Source organism: Plectropomus leopardus, chromosome 10 (genome assembly GCF_008729295.1).
Source record: "Plectropomus leopardus isolate mb chromosome 10, YSFRI_Pleo_2.0, whole genome shotgun sequence".
NCBI lineage: Eukaryota > Metazoa > Chordata > Actinopteri > Perciformes > Serranidae > Plectropomus > Plectropomus leopardus.
In genome coordinates this window covers 24,333,592-24,356,220 of record NC_056472.1, presented here as the reverse complement: position 1 = coordinate 24,356,220, position 22,629 = coordinate 24,333,592, and the positions used below count along the sequence as shown (strand labels likewise).

General features: G+C 39.8%; 2 protein-coding genes across 2 annotated transcripts in view; one reads left to right on the top strand and one right to left on the bottom strand.

The window, feature by feature from the left end:
* Positions 1 to 16,280, top strand: part of dcbld2 (discoidin, CUB and LCCL domain containing 2) — a 23,175-nt gene extending 6,895 nt beyond the window's left edge. Inside the window, exons 4-15 of the mRNA XM_042494175.1 lie at positions 3,056 to 3,107; positions 3,189 to 3,261; positions 7,734 to 7,867; positions 8,615 to 8,655; positions 8,929 to 9,144; positions 10,153 to 10,277; positions 10,792 to 10,939; positions 11,041 to 11,178; positions 12,116 to 12,209; positions 12,286 to 12,335; positions 12,424 to 12,558; positions 13,370 to 16,280. Coding sequence (XP_042350109.1) covers positions 3,056 to 3,107; positions 3,189 to 3,261; positions 7,734 to 7,867; positions 8,615 to 8,655; positions 8,929 to 9,144; positions 10,153 to 10,277; positions 10,792 to 10,939; positions 11,041 to 11,178; positions 12,116 to 12,209; positions 12,286 to 12,335; positions 12,424 to 12,558; positions 13,370 to 13,788 — 1,625 coding nt within the window. The 3' untranslated portion in view covers positions 13,789 to 16,280. The remainder of the gene's footprint in view (positions 1 to 3,055; positions 3,108 to 3,188; positions 3,262 to 7,733; positions 7,868 to 8,614; positions 8,656 to 8,928; positions 9,145 to 10,152; positions 10,278 to 10,791; positions 10,940 to 11,040; positions 11,179 to 12,115; positions 12,210 to 12,285; positions 12,336 to 12,423; positions 12,559 to 13,369) is intronic.
* tmem30c (transmembrane protein 30C) lies at positions 16,268 to 22,629 on the bottom strand. Its single transcript, XM_042494176.1, has 7 exons — positions 22,050 to 22,629; positions 21,662 to 21,778; positions 21,265 to 21,372; positions 19,481 to 19,571; positions 18,478 to 18,624; positions 18,177 to 18,389; positions 16,268 to 17,949 (listed from the first exon to the last, which is right to left on the bottom strand). The coding sequence occupies exons 1-7, from the start codon at positions 22,245 to 22,247 to the stop codon at positions 17,762 to 17,764; spliced, it is 1,062 nt and encodes a 353-aa protein (XP_042350110.1). The 5' UTR covers positions 22,248 to 22,629; the 3' UTR covers positions 16,268 to 17,761.

The following is a 22,629-nucleotide window of genomic DNA, read 5'->3' as shown; positions in this document are numbered from 1 at the left end:
AGTGAGAGTAAATGAGAGTTATACTATTATTTTGTGGTTATATATTAACAATTTCTGTCAGTTTAAAGCTGCTAAATTTCCCCCAGTGTGATATATTAATGAAGAAGTGTGTTAAGAAGCACAATTTTGAGTTAATCTGATGGCAATTTAACGTCTTGGTCTCATAAAACATAAGTCGCACCGAAAAAGATTTCCTTATCAGCTCAAATCTGAATTGAATTGCCTCCATTTAACACATTTTCCTGCCTTCAGAGTTCACTGTAATACACGTATTATCAGTTTAACATCTATTATGCACAAAGACAATAAATCAATTTTGATAAATGAATCATAAAACATTCTTTAAGTGCAACCTCTCATATCAGATCAGTCTATAAAAACTATTTTACCCTCACAGAACAACCTTGGCAACAACCAGCCCTCCCTCGCTATATTTTTTCCCCCTTTTTCAATAAATTTGTGCACAAAACGCTTTACATACAGCAGTGTAAGAGTTAACAGGGGTTAAATAAGAGTCCCAATTTAACTATCTGTCATCTAGTGAGTGTGCAGCACTGTCTAATATTATTCAAAAATCGTGACCTGGTTGCTCTAGATCAGGCATGTCAAACTGGTCCACAGGGGGGCCGGTGTGGCTGCAGGTTTTTGTGCCAACCAACCAAGAGCACACAGTTTGACCAATCAACTGTCTGAAGATGGAGATCAGTTGATTAAATGAGTCAAGTCTGGTGTGCTGCTACTTGGTTGGAAACAAAACCTGCAGCCACACCGGCCCCCCTGTGGACCAGTTTGACATGCCTGCTCTAGATAATTCACAGACCTTTTTGTGAGCAGTTTCATGTAGGAACTATTTTCTTTCTTAACTACGCACGCAAGCGTGCATCTACTGCCAGCTCATCTAGCACCACTGAGCTCGCCAACTTTACAGCTCCATTAATGTTTACATCTTGTGCTGTCACAAGCCTCTTGTCAATGAGTAGATGCACTCTTAAAAAACAAAACCCCAGACTTCTCTGTAACCCATCAGTGTTTACACAAATAACCTCAGAGGACCTTTGCTGAATAAAGCACAGTGGGAATATATAAAATATTTATGTCATATGTAATCAAATCAAAGAATAAGCCAGCAAGCATCTTTTTTCTCATCAACAAACGATAACTGATTGTATAATCCAGCTGATGCAGGAATACTGTAGCTACTGTATGTTTTAGGGGTCGACAGATTATCGGCCGGTTATTGGGGCCAATATTTGGCATTTTTGCTGATCAACTGTATCGGCATTTTATTTGAATGATCTCTGATAAAATTAATTAATTAAAAAGTGCAAAGAGTGTGTTAGCATGGGAGGAACTTTAACTTCGTAAAACCTCAGGGAGCTATTTTTATTTATTCTTTTTTTTTAATTTAAATTTTCACTTGACTTTATTAAAAAAAAAAGTTGCTGGGAAATTCTGTATATGATATTTCAATTTTGATTAAACATTTGTTAAAGGCATTAGAAACAACGTTTGTTTTGGAGTTTGTAATATTCCAAATTCTAAATATTGACAACGATTTTCATTTTTATTGTAAATGAATAGCAGTTCTAAATATCGATTATCGATCTCATTAACGACTAATAATCAGTATCGGCATTAGCCCTGAAAAACCAATATCAGTTGACCCCACGTATGTTGTAGTCCATGAGACTTTCTGTTTAATAAGATTGTTGTTGTGACTGTGATTGTAATTTTAGTCTGCTTTGCTTTGTCATGTGGAACGTTTTCAGATAAACATATAATTGAAGCCACAAGAAGAGGAGGTCAGTGACGCGCGTGTGTAATAATTCTAAGCGGTCATCTCGGTGCGACTGAATCACTGGAAGGCAAACAAGTCCGTCAGTTTGACCGGACTATTTTTTTCCTGTCAAAGAACTGATGCGTGTTTGTCGTGTAACCAATTGTGCAGACGAGCGTGGGCGTACAGTTTGCACAGCTAAGTAAATCAGTCACCGTGGCGACCTGCGGTGGTTGGGGGGTATTTGTCAGGGTGAGTCAACAGTTGGTTTTCCAGATAAATGGGTTTTTTGATAATGTGGTGGAGACTCACTGGGACTGACCACCACTGCGGGGTTTAGTAGAGTTCCCAGCAGCCCACAGCATCCTGTCGGACATATGTGGTGTGTCTCATCACTCAAGCACTCACACTTTACCCTCCTCTAAAACTGAATATCATCGAGCGTCAGCTGATGGTCAGTTTAAATGTCATCGTCAGCTCTTGGAAATCGTAAAATGCAGGGAAAAATTCCTGTCACAGAACAAACAATGAATCAGATGAATCTATAATGAAAATAACAAATGTTATTTGATCTGATTCACTACTGTCTGTCAAATATCTAACATGATGAAATGCCAACAAGAAGGTCTGAAAGCTCAAGGGGAAGTCTTTATTTTAATTTGTTTAAAACTTAAACTAATTAATTTAAATTTATTTAATTTGAAACAAGCAGCAAATCCTCAAATCCTCCTCCTTTCCAAAACCTGGAATCAGCTAATGATTGACATTTTTGATTAAATCATTAAAACAGTACACAGATTATCAAAAAATTATAGTTAGTGCTGAAAGGATTAGTCGATTAATAGATCGACAGAAAAATAATCAGCAGCTATTTTGATAATCAAATTGATTTTTTCAGGCAAAAATAGTAAAAGAGAAAAAAACAAGCCAAACATTATCTGGTTAAAGTGTGTCAAATTTAAAAATGTTCTGCTTTTTTCCTACTATTTTGTGACATTTTATAGTCACCAGTTCAATTAATAATTAATATTATTTTTAGTTTGGAGTAGATTTTTATCAAAACAACTGTAAAATCCTTCAGAGGGACAGTTTGGTCAATTTTTTATGACTGCTCTTCATTACTTTAAATACCCAAAACACGAGATAATTAAAGACATAAATTACCTGGAGAAGGTTGGCAGTAGTTTTCTGGCCTGAAACAGAAAAAGAGAGAGGGTGGTGTGTTAGCAGGAGAGCGTGCAGAGAAACCAGTTCTCACTGTTTGTTTCCGTTTTGCAGATTTAATCACCTGCCTCGACAAAGGCACAGATTTCCCTGAGGCAGAGTTCAGGTAAATAACGTTTTGCTTTGTTCGGATATTTGTGCAGAGATCAAACTGTCCGATACATTCACTGTGTCTCTGTCTTCTTAGTAAATACTGTCCTGCAGGCTGCCTGACATCGACTGAGGAGATTTCTGGAACTATCCCTAAAGGATACAGAGAGGTGAGCACATACAGCATTAGGGGCCGACAGATTATCGGCCCGGCAGATTATTGGGGCCGATATTTGCCATTTTGCTGATAATCTGTATCTGCATTTTTTTTTTAATGATCGCAGAAAAAATTAAATAATTAAAAAGTAAAGCATGGTAGGAACTTTTACTTTGTAAAACCCCAGGGAGCTATTGTTATTGATTTATTTTTTATTTAAATTTGCACTTCATAAAAAAAGGTTGCTGGGAACTTGCTGTATTTGATGTTGAAATGTTTTGATAAACATTTGCTAAAGGCATTTAAACATAGTTTTGTGTTAGAGTTTGTTAAATTCTAAATACTGACTGAAACGTTTTCATTTTTATTGTAAATGCATATGTTCCAAATATCGGTTATCGGTCTCATTAACTACTAAACCGACATTGTCCCTGAAAAACCCATATCGGTTGACCGCTGTACAGCATGCATATTTTTCTCTTTGTGGCGTCCTCAGCGTCACATTTCCAGACGAGTCGTGGCGTCCTGTGGTCTCCTGCTGTTTGGTCATTTTTCCCCACAGGATCCAGCAGACCATCAGCATCTGCTTACTCATGTTTTCACGCCATCCGTTACTGTGCCGCACATCTTTCCGTTTGACTCCTATTTTTCTTCCTTGTGTAAACGGGCCCCTGCCCTGTGGTATGCAAGTCCTGGACTGATGACCTCACAGCACCCCCGCTGCGTGTGAGGTCATGGGCGCCGAGTCTCTGGCTGATGACTTCATGCTCGGGGTTTGTTGAGGGAGGGAGGGGTATCGCTTCTGGCTGATGGGAGGACAGGGAGGAGCGTTGGGGTGTGCTTCAGGGAGTGAGGTGCCCCACAGGAACAGAGGAGGGGCAGGGTCAGCGGGTGAAAGAGAGGTGAGATAATAGTTTGGCCGAAAATAATAAGCCTCTAATCCAGTCCAGCTGCAACAGGCCGTGGAGCAGAGCTGTGTGTTGAGTGTGTGAGACGAAAAGCTGGAGAGTGAGTCAGTGTGAGGGAGAAGCTGGAGAAAACATCTGAGCGTGCCTCGGGTTTGTGCAAGCGATTCATTCATGCCTGAGTTTGAGGTGTGTGTGTCACCAGGCTGTTAAATGATGGTGACAGTGCAGGGTCAGTCTGCTCCACCCAGACTGTTTTTGGAAAAATCCATTTTTCAGATCTTGACCTATGACTTGTATCTTTGAAAAGTTTGTCATCAGAGAGGTATTTTCACATCGCTCAACTAAGGGGGTGTGATTTGAAAATGTGATTCAAAAGTATGCCACGCAAGCTAGATTAGGTATGTCACTAATCAGATGTGTGGACTTGAGTCAGATTTTAAACAATATTTTTAACTTTGACTTGACAAAATGAAAAAAGACTTGCAAGTCGACTTAAACACCAGTGACTCCTGACTTCACTTGGCCTTTTGACTTGAAAAAACTTGATACCTGCCATAAAATGAATTCATTGCCCGAATCAGCTGATGTTGAAGGTATTGACTCTCAGCAAGTTGACAATTAATTCCCTCAATACACTTTGTTTGAACCAATCTGACAGCATGAAGAACTAACGTTACGTTGTCACTCGTAAATACGATGTTTCCGAGGAGCATATGAAGGTAGCATAACAATGTTAGCAAGCTAATGCTTAGCTAACGTCAGCTTAACGGCTAAGTAAATAAAAAATGTTTTACAAAATAAGTTAACTTTTAAAGAACATTGTGGTTTTTTTTATAAATCTAAAATATCAGTGCGTTATTGAAGAGCGCATTATGACTTGCTTAGGACTCGAAACACAAAGTTTAGGACTTGAGAGTGAGCGTTAGCTGACAGGCTAAAGGTGAGGGATGTTAGCCTACCTGTAGTCCCGCTGTCCCAGCACCGTCTCCCGGTCAGCTCGCTCTCTGTGGTCCAACACGACAGCGTCAGTCCTCAGTTGACAGTTTGTGGACAATAAACATTAAATTGACACTAAAACTTAATCGGAAACAGCAGAAAACTCCACCATCTGTCTGAAACATCTCATCCGCTGCCCTGGTCCCCATCATTTCTCTTAATCACTCTGGCACGCCCCCGTTCAAAGTAACACAGGCTCTCTGCAGAGCGTCTTCATGCTCACCGCTGTCACCTGTCAGCCGAGCAGCTGCAGAAAGAAGAAAGCAAAACTTAATTATTATGAACTTCTCAGTGAAGGATAAAGAGTATTTTTTTCAACTATTATGTGGGAAAACAATGTTGAATTCAATATTAGAAGAAGGTAGATTTATTAGTCATTTTTTAAACAACGTTTAAAAAACAAAATTACGTTTGTCCTTGATCCCGCTGTATCTTTGGAGTTGAAGGATGAGTTGATTAAAAGCAGCCGCTACTCTAAAATTTCCATCTGGTTCTTTGGGCATGTTGCTGCTGGTGGCATCATTCAATACCTGCAGTGCATGTTTTGAATTTGCACCAGTATTGTGTCCTTATGGCTCCCAACAAGGTCTGTCTATCCATTGTAACAGCTTGAGCCAGGATGTTAGGGGTTAACCATGTGAAGATGTATGCAGAGCAATCTTTGATCTCCCTTTGCTGAGTGAGCCTCAGTCACATCTCATCCACCTAATTCTCCTGCGACTGGACATTAGCCAGCTTGGTAGAGGAACAGCTCCCAGTCCAAGTCGAGTCAGCCTCGCCCTGATGCCGGCTCTCCTTCCTCTCTTCTTCCGGCACTTTCGGTTCCGTTTCTCTGGTCTGACTAGCCGGTCAGCGTATGCCATTAGTGGAGATCCTCTCATTATCTGCTGCATTCAGTCCTAACAAACACAACTTTTCCTTATGTTTATAAATGCTTCTCCATAGCAGAAAAGTCAGCGTCAGCAGAAGGGGCCATGGAGTTGAGAAAATAGAAAAATATAGCAAAAAAAGTAGCACGGATTTGAAGAGTTAGAGGCTACTGCATCTACATGCACTGCTGCATAAAGTTTTTAAACATGTCTGAAGAGGGACTTTACCGGGATAATTTGGGATTTTTGAAGTAGGGTCGTATGTGTCTCTGAGTACCATGAAAAGTGCTCTATAAATAACATGATTATTATAAATAACATTATTAATATTCTACAGCCCCACTCAGAAAAATTTAAACCATCCCTTTAAAATCTACAGTTTCTTACAGTGATCCATGTGCTGGTTTCTATATTTCTACACGCTACATATCACATGTCTATGTGTGTGTGTGTTTCATGTGTGGTTTCCTCTGTTGGAGGCAGGGTGCAGCGGTTTTGGAGCAAAGCTTTGTGTTTGTGTTAGCGGTTTGGTATGGCACTCTTTAGGATGTGGTGTGTGTGTTTTTGGGAAGTTTAAGAGTCACAGGGGCAAGTGTTGATTGCTTGTGGCAGCATTTTGACTGCCGTGAGCGGCGTGTGAGTGTGTGTGAATATATGTGCTCGTCACTCTGTGGGTCGCCAGAGTTTTCCCACAATCTTGTCAGCTGTGAATTCCAGTGTGGGTCTTTTCCAGTAATAAAATTCCACCTCACTCAACCAGCTGCTCCCTGGAAGCAGCTCGTGACCGGAGAGGAATTGGGTTTTTTTTGTCCCTGTCTCTGTGATATGGCAGCAGGTTTGGATAGGAATGCAGCCAGCAGTGAATCATTACCGTCAGTGCCCCTCGGTATCCTCTCTGCAGCGCCGTGACATCATGCTGACTCATCAGTCACAGAACACAGTCTGAAGGTTAAGATCCTGCTCGCTGTGTTCACACTGTAAGACAGGACTGTCTGTGCCTGCACAAACTTACCTGCAAACACTTCTAGATCACAACAGTATCAAACAGTATGGTACCAGTATAATTCTTATGTGTTTTGGTTGTTGTCTGTGTTTTTATAGTTGTTTTTTGTCTGATGATTGCTGTATGGTATATAATTAATTTCTGTAAAAACTAATATCTATCCATTCCAGCTCAGGCTGTACTGAAACGTTTTTTTATATATCTTTATCTGTTAATCCTGTTTATACCCTGTGTTTCTGCACAGCTGGAGATAAAGATTAGGCTACACTTATATTATTACTATTGTACTATTTGTAGATTTAAATTCCATTAATGGCTGTGCAGGATTGTTTCTGACTCGTGTAATCCAAAAGTCAGTTTTAGAGACTCCGATTTCGGGTGATGAAGCCATAAAATATGACGACAAACATTCAAATCCTAATTCCTAAACCTGTAAAAAAAAACAACAACAAAAAAAACAAAACACGTTATCACCCAGCCAGAGCACCAGCCATATTAAGCATCACTACCACCAACTCTGTGGCTGTGCAAATAGTGTTTAGTGTTTTAAAAAAAGCCTTCTCTTAATATCTGTTGTCAGTCTAATATGCCTAATCTTCACAGTTCATCAGAAGTGTTGGGTTACGTTTAATTACCAACATTTTTGTGATGGAAATGGGAAAGTGCATAACCAGTTTACTTTAATCTCATCTTTTTTTTCATCCTGCAGTCCTCTCCCGTGTGTGTGGCCGCGGTCCATGCAGGTGTGGTGTCCAACGCGTTGGGCGGGAGGATCAGCGTGGTCAGCAGCAAAGGCATCCCTCACTACGAGGGCACACTGGCTAACAACGTCACTTCCACTGGGTAAGACCATCAGATCCATTTCAAACATCGTTTTAAAAAGCCAACAGTGCAAGAAAAGGTTGAAATTATCAGATTATAAAAATACCTGTTTTTTTTTTCTTTGAAAGATGACATTGAGTTGATTTCTTTCAAAAACATGGGAAGAAGGCAACAAGCAAGAAATGGCCCAAAATTAGCAAGACATAAGTAGAAAAGTTAGGAAATAAAATAAACTGAAAATAAGACAAAGAAAACAGTTTAAAAAACAAACAAACAAAAAAAACAAATATACAACCAAAAAAACAAGAAAATGACCTCAATGAAATGCTTAAAAATGTTCATAACATTTCTGTAACATCATTTTAAATCTTTAATTAAGAGAAATATAAATATGGTTTTATAGACATTTTATCCTCTTTTTTTGGACAGTATCCAATAATCGACCTCCATTTTCAGATAATTTCCATTTCACCTTTTCCTTTTTTTTCCTCCCCAGTTTGCACAACATTTCTTGTTAAGTTGCTCATTAGTTTTTTACCATGTTTCTTATTTTTTTGTAAAGAAATCAGCATTTTTTCTCAGGTTTCAGAGGTATAAATGCTGTTAAAAGACGTCTGAATGCAGCACAAGAAAACTGATGACGATCCAGGTGTTAAAGGGTTAATTGCTTATTTCTTTACAATGACATTAAATGTATGCATTTTGCAGTGATTATTGGTCAAAACAATTCCAGCCTGTGTTCCTCTAATCCTGCACTTCTCTCCTCAGAGGAACTTTGTCCAACAGCCTCTTTACCTTCAAGACCAACGGTGAGTTTCTGTGTTTTCTGAAGCATCATAAGAGCTGTAGTAGTTTGTAAATCTAATTATTACCATCAGCTTCTGTAATTTAATGAGCGTAAATCTTGCTGCGATGTCTGTAATTTTTATTAGTCTGCAGCACAAAATCTGGAGTGGATTAGCTGCTGTTTTATTTTATTTTTTTACACATGCTCACAGTTCAGACTTCACTGCTGTTATCATCTGACTTAAAATCCAAAACATTTTATGTAGTTATTAATGCTGGCGTCTCTGTGTTTGCAGGCTGTTACGGGACGCTGGGTTTGGAGTCGGGTGGTGTTGCGGACACTCAGCTGTCTGCTTCGTCTGTGTGGGAGTGGAACAACATTATTGGTCAGCACAGTGTGTGGGCGCCATCAGGAGCGCGGCTGAAGAAGGTGGGGCTGCCCTGGGCGTCCGCCCAGAGTGACCAGCATCAGTGGCTGCAGATCGATCTCAAGAGGGAGAAGAGGATCACAGGTACACAACTACACACAGTCATATACAAACACACACTTACAGAAACAACCTTTTAATTTGACTGTAAACCACGAAAAATTAGTTTTACTGAAAGTGATGAGTTTGAGTTGTGTTAGCAATATGGCTCTACGCATCTCAGCAGCAATTGGATCGATTGCTATAAAAAAATAATAACATCTATGGTGCCCAGAGGAAGAATCTTTATGACTGTTGTGATTCCCTGACTTCTCCTCAAGCTCAGAGCAAGTTGTACAACTTATCATTGTATATAGGTACAATGACAAGTACCATAAAGTACCTTTTTAGTCTGGCTTTGCCTCTTTCTTTATTTATTGACCATTTATTTATAAATTTTAGTGTGTTTAACTGTTTTACTAGATGGTTCATCATTTTATTTTTAACATTTTTATCTAATATTATACTTTTTGCTGTTATCCTTTCATTGACCTTTAATTTGCCATTTATTCTATTATATTTATTATTATTATTTTAATTTATTTATTTTTTAAAATCTTTTTATCTATGGGTTTTAGTGCTGCTGTTTTGGCCAGGTTTCCCTTGAAAAAGATTATTGATCTCAACGGTACTTAGTTAAATATGGGTTAAATAAACAAAAACAAATTGTCTGACCAAGCAGCAGTTACTGAAGGAGGCGGGACTTTGGATCAGTCACTTATAATTACTTAGTCGATCCCCTGACTGTTTTTATTACCATCATCGAGTCAAATTATTATTTTAAAAAAATTTTTTTTACCGAAAACCTGCAAAATTACAGGCCTTCCCATCATCCTCAGCTTTGTGTTTAGTGCCATGCACCCAATGTTAACATGTTAACACACTAAAATGATGAACACGGTTAACATTACAGCTGCATCGGCATGTTAGCATGCTGACATAAGCATTTTGCGCTGTGCTTAAGTGCAGCCTCACAGAGTAGCAAGATGTGTTTAAACTGTAATTGAAGTGAACCGTACATCATCGTCTTGTTCCTGCTGTCTGGTCATCTAGGCATCATCACCACTGGCTCCACTGTAAGAGAATACCAGTACTACGTGTCAGCATACCGGGTCCTGTACAGTAACAACGGGCAGCAGTGGCACATCTACAGGGAAGCAAATTCTACACAAGACAAGGTAATCCATCACTAAATCAATAAACCCTATCTGCTCAGTGATTACGTCATGGGCTTTTAGTTTGTTTTTTCCTTTAAATTAGTGCAAATGGACAAAAATGTCACTTTAGAAAGCTGCAGGCGCACATACTTGGACTGTTGCCATAGCAACTGGTATTGACTGAGAGATGTTTATGGGAGGAAATGATAGCAGTCAGTGGTTTGAGTTAAGTGCTGTGGTAGATGAGCCAGGACACTTGGGCATTAATAATGAATGGATATGGATTTAGTGGCGGGGCTGTTGGGATGGAGCTGCTGTCTGCGAGACGCTCTCTGCAAGGATCCTCACAGCTGCTCATTGTGTGCAGGAAAGTAGTTATTAGCTCGTCAAGTTGAAAAATAATCAGCTTAAGGCTTATTGTGCATTTGTTCAGTCTGAAACAAGAGTTGTTTTGGGCATTTTTTCTTAACTACTGCTACTTCTAGAAGTTTGGTTTAAATCTGTGGGAATAATAAGAGCTCTCATTTTATGGTAGATTTTTCAAGGCAACATCAACTACCTGCATGAGGTGAGGAATAATTTAATTCCTCCGATCGAGGCTCGGTTCATAAGAATAAATCCGACCCTATGGCACCAGAGAATCGCGCTCAAGTTGGAGCTGCTTGGCTGCCAAATATCCGCAGGTACGTAGAGGTGGTTGATTTGTACAGAAACAGTTAAAAGAAAGGTGTAAGTTTCCAATCTTTTGTAAATTTCTTCTTTTCCCTAAATTTTCTTTTGACAGCGAGGCCGAGGATGAGGATGCCGCAACCCTCTCCTCATACTTCACCTACTGCGGGCACAAAACGCCCGCCTCACCTCGGCCAAACCACACACACGCCGGACATCAGAAACACCACTATGCCTCCTCACACCAGCAAAGGTGCGCCACGAAAAGTCCTCACTAAGACAAAAACAATGGAAAATGTTTTAAATTTTTCATTAATAACAAAAATCAATGTTTATTTTTTTAAACAGACCCCATGGGTTGTTTTTTTTTTAAATATCAGTCTCTACCAAATGGTTTCGATGTCTGTTCATGGTGATTGTAAAACAAAACAAACAAAAAAACAAAATAACAAATAATGTACTGTTACAATGCTTGTAATATGTTAGTATGCCAACATATATCAATTTGTGTCCAATGAATTAGAATTATTACAGAAATGATATTATTTCCACATATTTATTCCAGATATTTATTCATACTACTACTTATACTAATTTATACTACTAAACTGTGATCATACCAGTCATACTAATACATTCTTTTCCATCAAATATATAATGGATTCACATTAATAACATGGTACTGATAACAATGAAAATTCATCCTTTTTTATGTAATAAAAATGTATTATCTTAGCATCGCTACCTTTACAGAAAAAGATCAACTCAACAGTTTGGTAAAGCATTGCTTTTGACAGTAAAAACAAATCGTACTTACATAATTATTATGTGTATTATATGTAAGTAAATAATCAATTCTAATTTCATTAGCTTAGCTTCACTAGCTTTACCATTAAAGGCTGAAACGAACGTTTGGTAGAGCATGTTTTCCTACTTCCTGTAGGAGGCGAACTGAAAAGGCAGACTGTTTAAATACGCAGCGACATCTAGAGGATTTTTTTAGCATTGCATACCTAAACTGAATGGTAGAGATGGCTCAATCAGGTTGATTTTTCATTAAAATATAGTGACTCAAAATGTGCTCTACCAAATAGTTGAGCAGGATGGTAAAGGGTTAAAAAAAAAAACCTTGTTAGATTTCCAATTAACATATTTTATGGTGATGTTTATCGTCACATTCGTGCTCTTAGACATGGTGCTGGCTGCAGTCCTGGTGCCCGTCTTGGTCATGGTTCTGACTGCTCTCATCGTGATTGTGGTTTGTGCGTGGCATTGGAGGAACAGGTAAGTGTTCTCATTATCACGCAAAGCAAAAAATCCATTCGATAACTTTAATTTGACTTTATATCTGTCCTCGTAGGAAAAAGATCTCTGAGGGAACGTACGATCTCCCTCACTGGGACCGCACAGGTGCGTCATCTGTCCGCAGCTCAGGCTGATAGTTCTGTGTGTGTTTCCTGAGAGTTTACTGGTGCGACTCCCTGTGTTTCTGCTGCAGACTGGTGGAAAAGCATGAAGCAGCTGTTGCCCTCCAAGATGGTGGAGACGGAGGATTCAGTTCGGTACAGCAGCAGCGAAGTGGGCCGGCTAACGGGGAGAGGTGCAGTACCCAGACTACATGCTGAACCTGCAGGTAAAAACTCTTCAACAAGGTGTTCAAGTAACAAAGTGTTCTTACAGGTTCACTGCAGTTAGAGAGGTTGTTTCTTAAGAGATGCGTAGAGGTTTCAGCTGCTTTTAAAGGTCCCCTGTGGAGGTTTAGGCCACATAGCCACGGATATTTTGTAAATGTAGCTTTTTGAATGCATTTTGTCTGTCTGTACACCACAAAGCGCATTTTAGGTCACTAAAAATGGACCTTTTGTTAAAACTTATTTTCCCTGTCTAAATGTCAATGCTGAAAACTGAATTGTTGGCTCGAGATGTCAAAGACTGATCTGCTGTTTCCTTTGTGAGGCGTCAAAAATGTTCAGTGGGAGAAAGAACAACCTCGAGAATAAAATAAAAGAGTATTCTAGCACAGATTTTCTGCATCACCGATAAATGCTGCTGTGGCAAAGAAAGCAACTTCAGCAGTTTGTGCTCCTGTAACTGCTCGGCTTTGTTTATTGGCATTACTAATTACGGCTCAACGGGTTGAATAAAGTGGATTTTTAGGGTATTCCTTCAGCTACGAATCTGTATTGCTCATAGATTGACTACTGACTGTAAAGTGACGCTTTTTTCAAAGGAAATGGTTAGTGAAAGTCGCTTTTTAGTCAACTGAAGCCAAAACTCTGAGCATAAACAGGTCCGGACCAGGCTAACCATGTTGCATGAATTGCCATGGCGATCTAGCCAGCTTCATAGCAGAAGACTGACTTTAGACTAAACATAAGAAGCCACTGAAGTTGCTTTGTAGCGCAGCCGTCTGGTAACCTATGAGCTATGAACTCTCTTTTCAGAGTATGCTCAGCCGCTGGTGAGTGGCGTCACAACATTAGGTGCCCGCTCAACATTTAAACCCGATGAGGGGCCCGACCCAGGATACTCAGACCCCGACCTGTACGACGCTCCCATCTCACCCGATGTCTACCACGCCTACGCAGAACCCTTACCAGCCTCGGGATCCGAATACGCCACACCCATCGTGGTTGATATGGGCTGCCACCCATCAGGGGGCTCCACTTTGAACCAGCCCTCCGCAGTGTGCGGTTTTATGGGTGCCGGGGCGACCTCCCTGCTCACGCGGACAGACAGCAGCCATTCAGAGAGGTCGGCTTACGATACGCCCAAGAACGCCACTGGACAGGTCACGCCCACTGAGGATCTGACCTATCAGGTACCTCAGAGTAGCACTCAGAAGCCGACGGGAAAGAGCTGAAGAGTCTGGATGCACATGGCCTTAATCTGCCCCTCACTGCCAACACGACCCGACGGACACAGATGGAGGGTCGTTAACGGCGGAGGAGGTTTGAACCTGCGAGCGAGCCCTGGAGCCTGGGCTCGAGTCTTGAATGAACACTACCTTAGCTTTAGATTCATCTGGAGATGTCTGTATTGCCTAAATGTTTCTGCATGGCCACAATCTGCTTGTGTAGTGCCATTACAGTCCTATCACTGAAACCACAAAGATGAATGTGTTTGTGTCACGTGTGAGAGGCGGAGACGGAGGGAGGACGAAAAGGAGAAAGCTGACTACTATTTGTTAAAGACTTTGTCCCTGTTCTGTGATCCTCAGTAGTTCTTGTATTCTGTGAAACTGTGATTTCATTTTTTTTTTCTTCTGTTACAAACTGAAATGTACCTGATGATTTAAAGTCATCACATCTAAAAGGGTTCTCTTACTGAATTAACTGCATGTTGCGTTAAGTGCCCCACATCGACGGTCAAAAAAATTCCTCCTCGCTAGAGAAACTCTAGTTTTCCACGGTACGTTTTTGTCTTACTTTGTTTAAAAAGCATGACTTGAAATTGTGTATAGTTCTAGTAATTCCATTATTGCAAACCTGTTCAAACTCTCAGATGATTTACTGATATTTATTTTTATTTTCACATCCTGCTGATGAGGAGAAACTCTTTTTTTTTTTCTTTTTTTTTTAAATAGCCCACCACTACCCTCAATGATTACACAACAAAGACGTGTAGTTGCACTGTTGTGGACACCGACATTACAGGAATACTTTACCCGCAGAATGACCGTTTGTATAGCAATAAATCACCTCGTGGCACTGAATTTGTGAAGAAAATGTAGCTTTTCTAGCATGTGAACGGAAAATCCAAAAAAGGCAAACATTCATAATGAATTGAAACAAACGGGGTCCACATTTGAAAACAGCAAAATTATATCAAAGCGTGTTTACAAAGTCTTACACATCTTCTGCAGAGGGATCCAGTCCTTCAAGGACTTTGCAGGCTGTTTTTTGGATTGTCGCAGCCTGAAATGCCTGATTTCCCTGCAGTTTTTCTAAAACATTCGATGCATTGTTGTAATGTTTATGGGCGTTTTTTTTTTTTGCGGTGGCAAGTGACAGTTGCAATAACAGTTGTGATGCCATCTTAGATTTGGAGCTTATTGTCATGAGCCTTCGGTGTTTTCCACAGACAAACTGTCCCAATGAAATGAGACTTTACCAGTTTTAAATGGTCAATTTTGCTGTAAAGTTGCAGTGACTGGAAAAAAACTGCAAGGTACAAGGCTCATTTATCTAAATGTATGCTCAGTACTTCCAAAACATGCATTTTTTGCCAAAATGTAACAATTTAAAACAATGTGCCTGGGTGCTGTTGAACTTTGAGGAGGCATTTTATAATAAAACATTTAATCAAAAATGCAAGTACAGATCATATAACTGGATAAATGAGACTTGGATTATCATACTTCAAATCATTAAGACTGTGAGCTGTTTTTGGATTCTCCGCGAGAAAAGCTTTTTTTCTTTTTTCTTTCATAAATTCAAAATAACACACGGTGATTAATTAGCGAAGACATTTTGTGGGTGAATTATTCCTACAAGTAGTTTTCCTTTAATCAACCCTGTCAGAGATGTTGTTTGTTAACTTGAAAAGGCTGATCGGAAAGATCAATCCAATGAACTTCAAAAAGTGTCAATACTTTTTGTTATCTTGAAGACCAAATGTTGCCTTTTTCTGTGTTTATGCAATCTTAATTCACAACAGAACCAATTTTCACAATCGTGCCAACAGCGCAAGTTTAGCCAAATAATCATTAAAGCAGTCTTAATGTAGAAAAGACCATTTTAAAGGCCTAGTTAGTTGATGTCCTAGCATAAAAGGTACAGAGAAAAGAGGTAGAGGGGTTAATCTGTTACAGCTGATGATTTCATAGAGTTTCCTGTGTGTGTTTGTCCTGAACTTTTAGATTTTATCGTGCATCATGGTGATTGTCTCGTGTTGAAATGGGTGTTTGAGTGTTTCTTCTTTGTATCTGTGCATCAACATCTGTACGTGTGTTAAGCCGTTTTAATATTTCAGTCCCGTGTGTGTTTTTTTGGACTGGTTTTGATGCGGCTTACAGTTGTATTATAAGATGTGTTCAGTCGTTGTCTGTAGCACCAGTTAGACTGCATTCCTCTCCTGTCCCACCTGTGGTACTAATCTGACCAAACGCTCTGTGGCAGGAGTGCAGATGGAGAAAAATGGAACAAGCTGCTTTATAACTTTACAGAATAGCAACCCCGCCTCGGAGGAGGGAAGGTGTTATTCACACAGCTGTGCCACCAATCATGCTTTGATTATGCTCAATAACCAAGGTGATGTACAAACAGAGTTTTGGTGCTCCCTGGTCACAGAGGGATTGTGTTTATGTGGCTCTCACTGATTGTATATAGAGAAATAAAGAGTTTTTAAAAGAAACAGTTTATTACAATCTTCAGTTGTTGTCAGAACAACAAAATGTAATAGGACATAACTGAGACGGTACAAATGGTTGATGTCAGCAAATGTTATTATGCTGACATACTATGATGGTAAACATGCCAAGTGAAGCCTCACAGAGCCGCCGGCACGTCTGTGGACTCTTATGCTACGAACAATACATTAAAACGAGGCTCAGTTTAGCATCGGCTAACCTTCGTTGTGCTGTGATTCACAAAATTACACTTGAGCTTGAGAATTAGCTTTAGTTTGTTTGACAGCTGGTATTCTGTTTTTTATATGTTATTTGAGTTATTATATAAAGTATAGTCTTTAGACTTTGTATCTGCTGAGACATGAAATAAAGCCTTAAAGGAGCAGTGCGTAAGAGTCAGTGGGATATGGCGGTGAGGTTACAGATAAAAACCTAGTGAATATCCCCTACAAAAGGCAGACATTAGCGGGTGTTAGTGGCTGAAGTGGCCAAACCACGAAATTACAACTGCTGGGTCCGACACAGGATGCCCCCAAAACACTTTTTTTCCACAGACTTAAATTTTACAAGACATCTGTAAATCAGCAGATAGTTGCAGTATTAACAATTAAACAGCCCTCATTTAAATAATTATGTCCTACAAGTTGAGTTACTTTCTTACTGTTTGTGTGAGCGAGCCTGAGCGGTCGGGATGTGTGGTTGAAGGAAACACTAGTGCTCTTGCTCCATGGGCCCCACGATGCAGATGATCTGGGTCATTTTGTACCCAGAAGTCAAACTTTTTGGCTTCATGCACCTCTGAGCAACTTTCATAGAGATCAACGGGGCCCTGTCTCTAACGCTGTATCCAGTTCTCTTTATACGTCAATGGGCAAACTCCCTGAAAGAGGACTGTATGCAGATATAAACGGCTACTTGTAACCTAGCAAATAACACAATCCTTATTTTCAGATGATTGCACACTAGTGAAACAGTAACGAACATTTTGTAACACTTCTGCCAATAGATCCCCCTACACTGCTCCTTTAACACCATAGAGACTGGAATTTAGTTCATCCTTAATGCAATAATTTTAATAAATATAAGTTTGTTGATAAATATTACCAGTGCAAAGACAGAATGGTGTGTATTTTTAAAAGGTTCATCAAGTAAAATCAACACGTAATGAAAGTTTGAAGCCGGTGCTAACACACCTTTCTTTCAGTGGGTTGTTAAGAACATCACAATAAAAGCTTTAACACATGTGGCTCATTTAACCGATACGGAAAGTAATTTTCCAGATGTCAAACCTTCATCTTCGTCATTGGTTTTCAGCACATGCTGTTGTGGTTTTGTACCAAATTAACTTTCTTTTAAAAAGCATTATCCTTATCCTTCATCTGCGTGCATCAGTGTTCTTGTCGTTTCAGATTTCTTGTCTCCTAATCAGCATGACAATTTTCACGAGTTTTTCACTCCTCATATTCCTGGTGCACGTCTTACCCCTTCATTCCTCCATGTTCTTCCCATTCTTCCCAAACTTGCACCACGCCACCGTGAGGGCGATGGCTATCAGTAGGATCAGGCAGCTGGTTACGAGGTAAGCAACGGGCAGGAAGTGGTTCTGACCTCCAAACCAGGTCAGCGTGGTCAGCACCACTTCCTTTCTGCCTCGGAAGTACTGCACAGGGAAGTCTGGGAAGGCAGAGGTCAAGGCTGAAAATAGGTGATCACAAAGAGGAGCTCCATGGAAAATAGCCGATCTGTAGTCCTAAAATAGTCCCTGTCCAAATGCTTGTGTTAAACTGTAACAGCAGATATGACAAAGGAAACACATGCACACAATGGGACCAGTGTAACGTACTTTAACCCACGCCAAAGTTCCCATGACAGACACGTCTCTGTCAGCAGTGAAAGGATACTGTAGGAAATGTCGATGCTGTAGTTCCCAGCTGGCAGACCTTTAGTAAACGGCTTTCTGGTTCGGTATAAAACCCCGTAGAGCTTCTTGAAGTTGGGGAAGGCTGCCTCTCTCATCCATACGATCAGGTCGTCATTGATAAAGCCGTTGTTTGTCGGGTCGATGGGATCCAGCTTATATACAGGCTTCTGCCAGTACAGGGGCTTTGCTGTGCCTGTGTTGTGATCACATATCAGACACGATGAATGACACAAATTTGATACTGATTTTGTGTTTGATCAAAGGCTAAATCCTTTGTTTACCTTCAAAAACTTGAGCCAGCGTCATGTTGTCATTCTTTGGGTTGCGGTACTTGACATTTTTGTCCGTGTACCAGGTGATGCCCCTCCGTAACAGAGGGACCTGAACTCGAGGACCACTGGGGCCAACATACGTAAAAGTGAAGGAGTCTGGCAGAACAAATTGGAGTTACAGAGTAAGTGTGGTATTTTCCAACCTGGAGCCCTTTTTTTTCCATGTTTTTGTGTCTAAGTCACTAATGGGAATAACAGTTTTTGAAAATGTTCCAGTATTGAGAATGACAGCGACTGACAGGCTCAGATTGTTATTGTTAGTGTCAACATTATGGAACGGATCCCTAGAGTGACAAACCTTATTGTTAAAGACTATGATGCTTTTAATTAAACCAGAAACAGCCCCGAACTCACTGTTGCCAAACTCAACAGACTATTCAAATAAATAGTAATTTTATCATCATAAAACACAAACACATACATCTTGGTTCATCTTTCCTCTTTTTCAAAAATTGCAAACTTTGGTTTGGTTGAAATAAATCCTTAATTCACAAAGTTAGATGTGAACATATGCTGGCTTCTTACACGCTAAAATGAAATTAATTATTTAAATGAAAGTCTGGTGGAACTGGCTATGTTGATTTAGAGTTTCTGGTGAAATAAAAAGGATCTTACTTTAACTTCTGTGGGCTCCTTTCCATAATGTCAGACACTTAAAAATAACAAAATAATCTGAGCCAGTCAGCATCAAAAACAAGCATTTCTCACGGCTACACACTGACAGTGAGAACCTGCCCCAAGAGGTGACATTGCAGCCTGTTTGGCGGCTGCAGCGCTCTCACTCAAATACTAGACCACTTTCAAAAATCGTTGTCTCCATTAGTGACTTACACACAAAAACATGGAAAAATAGGGTTGAAAAATACAAACTTTATCCTTTTGGAAGCCGATGAGAGTGGAAATAAAGTGGAGGATGGATGTTATATTGATGTGCGTGTTGTGTGTAACTTACCATTGAACATGCTGTTGGCCACAGCACCACAGGGTGCAATGGGGAGTCCATTTTTGTCCTTTGTAAATGGCTCACAGTACTTACTCGGGTTCTAGTGAGGATACAAGGTTACTGGTGAAACTCAGATTATTTAACAATTAAAAAATAAGCATCAAAGCAGAAGTGTTCTAAGTACATTTAATCATGTATTGTACTTCAGTTCATATTTTAAGGTCCTTGTGGTTTATTTGGGTATTTTCTTAAGCTTGTATATCATTCATTTTAGACAAAATTATGTTTTTTATTCCATTTATTTTTATTTTATTTATACAGTTTGATTGCAGGGACAGTGCACATTAATGGACATTTCTGCAAATGTGCCAGTTTAGCCAGCTTGGCTAATTTTTAGTTGTCCCTGCAGGTGTGATGACAACTACAGAAAAACACAATTAATACATTAAAACAGGAAAAACAGCACTGTAAATAAGACAGAGTACACTTCATAAGAACACATAAAATATGTAAAAACAGGGACAACAATACATAAAATATAAAAACAAAGCACACTTCAGATTTTAAATATGTTACAGAGTATGGTCACATACTCGATTGCCTTTAAGCCATGATTTTATGTTATTTTTAAATGAATAATATGTGTCACAGTCACTGATAACTGTTGGCAGACTGTTCCATGTATGAGCTGCTCTCACTAAAAAAAACTGACTGTCCAAAGGCAGACATCCTCATAGGTATTGCACAATCCCCTCTTGCAACAAATCTAGTGTGTCTATCGTCAGTCGTTTTCTGATTTATAGAAGCACCAAAGAGGGGAGGAGTACAGCCGTGCAGAACCTTATAAACAATACAAGCATCCGTGAATTTGATGAGCGCAGAAAAAAAAATGTGTCTCTAAACAGTGACAGTGGTGATGAGTATTTGGCTTCCTGTCAAGAACCTTAAGAGCCTGGTTATATACTGACTGTAAACTCGATAAACAAATGAAAGCACCTCCATCACTGTCCAATTCTAAAAAATAAAAAAAGCTTATTAAGTTGGAATGACCTAATAAAATATGTGAACTTATGCTTGGTATATAAAGTCACCCATGACTTAGCTCCACCACCACTTGTAGCCAACATCAGCAGAAGAACTAACCGTTTCTCGGGGGGGTCAATAAAAAGAGATTGTACTAATAGTGTTGCAGAAAAGTTATTTTAGCAACTCAGCCTGATCCGTCAGAGAGTTTATATTCTTTTCCAGTCGTGAAAGTGCATGTCTTGCTCTTTTGTTTGTCTGATTTTTTTTCTCTTGCTGATGTGTTTAAAGAAGTTTTTTAAACTGCTTTGCTTTGCTTTGCTTTGCTGTGTTTTGGGAAGCTGTGTGTAACACCTGGGCCAAGGGATTACAGATGAAAAATACCTTCCTGATTAATTCTGGCATTTTTATACCTTGCGTATTGATTCATTTGCACTGTCCCTTTTTAAATGAACTAAACTTACAGGGTCCAGTGTTGTACTTGAGGTTTGTGCCCAGCTAATCAGACAATATAACAAATGTGACATGATCATGGCATTGAAATACAGTGTCTGCACTTTAGTATTTAGACAGTTTGTTACATGGCGGATATTTGACAAATTAAACTTCATTTATTACCATCTTAATTTGTGTTTCAAATGTGAAATTAACTGGACTGTATAAAATATCTTGCTGTACTATTCAAGAGTGTTAGTTGTTCAAACCATTGAATAGAGTCTCCTCCTGTGTTTTTGTGATAAATAATGAATAAGAAATATTGTGGAGCTTACCTTTAAGTTTCTCTTCCTGCCGACCATCTGTCCATCATCTCTGGAGTCCATGTATCTGCGGAGGTTCTGATGGAAGTTTCGGAGGCCGTAGTAGAAAAAGACGTCTCCCTTAAACAGCAGCAGGATACACTTTATCAGCAGAAGTGTGCTTGCTAAACTGAATTCTGTCTTTGACTGACTTTAACCACGTGGACCAGAAATGAACACAGTGGGAAAAAAGGCATGTTGAGTGTGAAATGAATGACCTCAAAATATATTGACTCTAAACTCAAGGTCCACTTACAAGCCTTTTCAGAGCTTTAAACCATACTTGCATTACTTCAAGAAAAAGCTTCTAAGTGGACCTCAAGTTGAGACCGTTTTATCACACTGTGCTGTCAAACTTATAGACTGTTACCTTGAATGCTTTCTCGATGTTAAACACCACAGTGCAGCTGCAGGACTGTGCTGCATTGCTCACATTTTTACGCTTTTCAAAACATATATTACACGTCCCGGCCTCTGTGTAGTCCAGCTGAAAGACAGGAGAGGGATCATTAGTGATTAAAATAAATTGCGACTACACTGTTCCTGTTTATCTCACTCAAACGTAACCTTGGATCTTTCCTCTCTTTGTCACTCCCTTTTTTATTGCACACGAGGGCATATGGTCTCTTCCTCTCTTTCTCTGTCTCTCTGACTACCACATATATATGCATAAATTGTGTATTTTACTACAATATTTCCACATATTAAATATAAAAATACGAAAAAAACAAGTGCAAATTTCAGAAACTCACACTCACCTTTATTTCCTGTGTGCTCTGCACTGTCAGAAGCAGCCACACTCCCAGCAGCATGCATATCAGAGCCATAATGTAGAAGAAGGGCAGCACAGTGTTAGCTGTTAGCATAGGAGACCAGGCAGGTAGCCTCTGCTGCTTGAAAGCCGAGTTGTCCGGCCTCCGAGCCAAGGGCCCAGACTTGCTCTTCACTTTGCCCATGAGAGGGACCTTCGCTTACGGACAGAAGAGGAACTTCCAACAGCCACAGGTCCAAAAAGTGTGTCAGAGAATACGCTGCTCTATCTCTGCTTCCTGTTGTTGACTTCAGCGATATCTTCCTGCATACACAACACTCTGCCTGCCAAGAGACTCTCCCAGCAGGCCTTGCAGGGCGGGGGAGACCGTTGTAGCCTGTTACTAATTAACCACAATCCCTTACAAAACTACCTCTTTCTGTTTTCTGTTACGTCCATGTTTCTTTGTGATTATTTTGTGTTTCCTTCCTACAAGACAAACACAGGTTTCAGTTTATCCAAATGATACAGATGTGTGTTTTACATTTTTGCTTTGCCACGGGAGATAATATGTTGGTTCTGGTTCG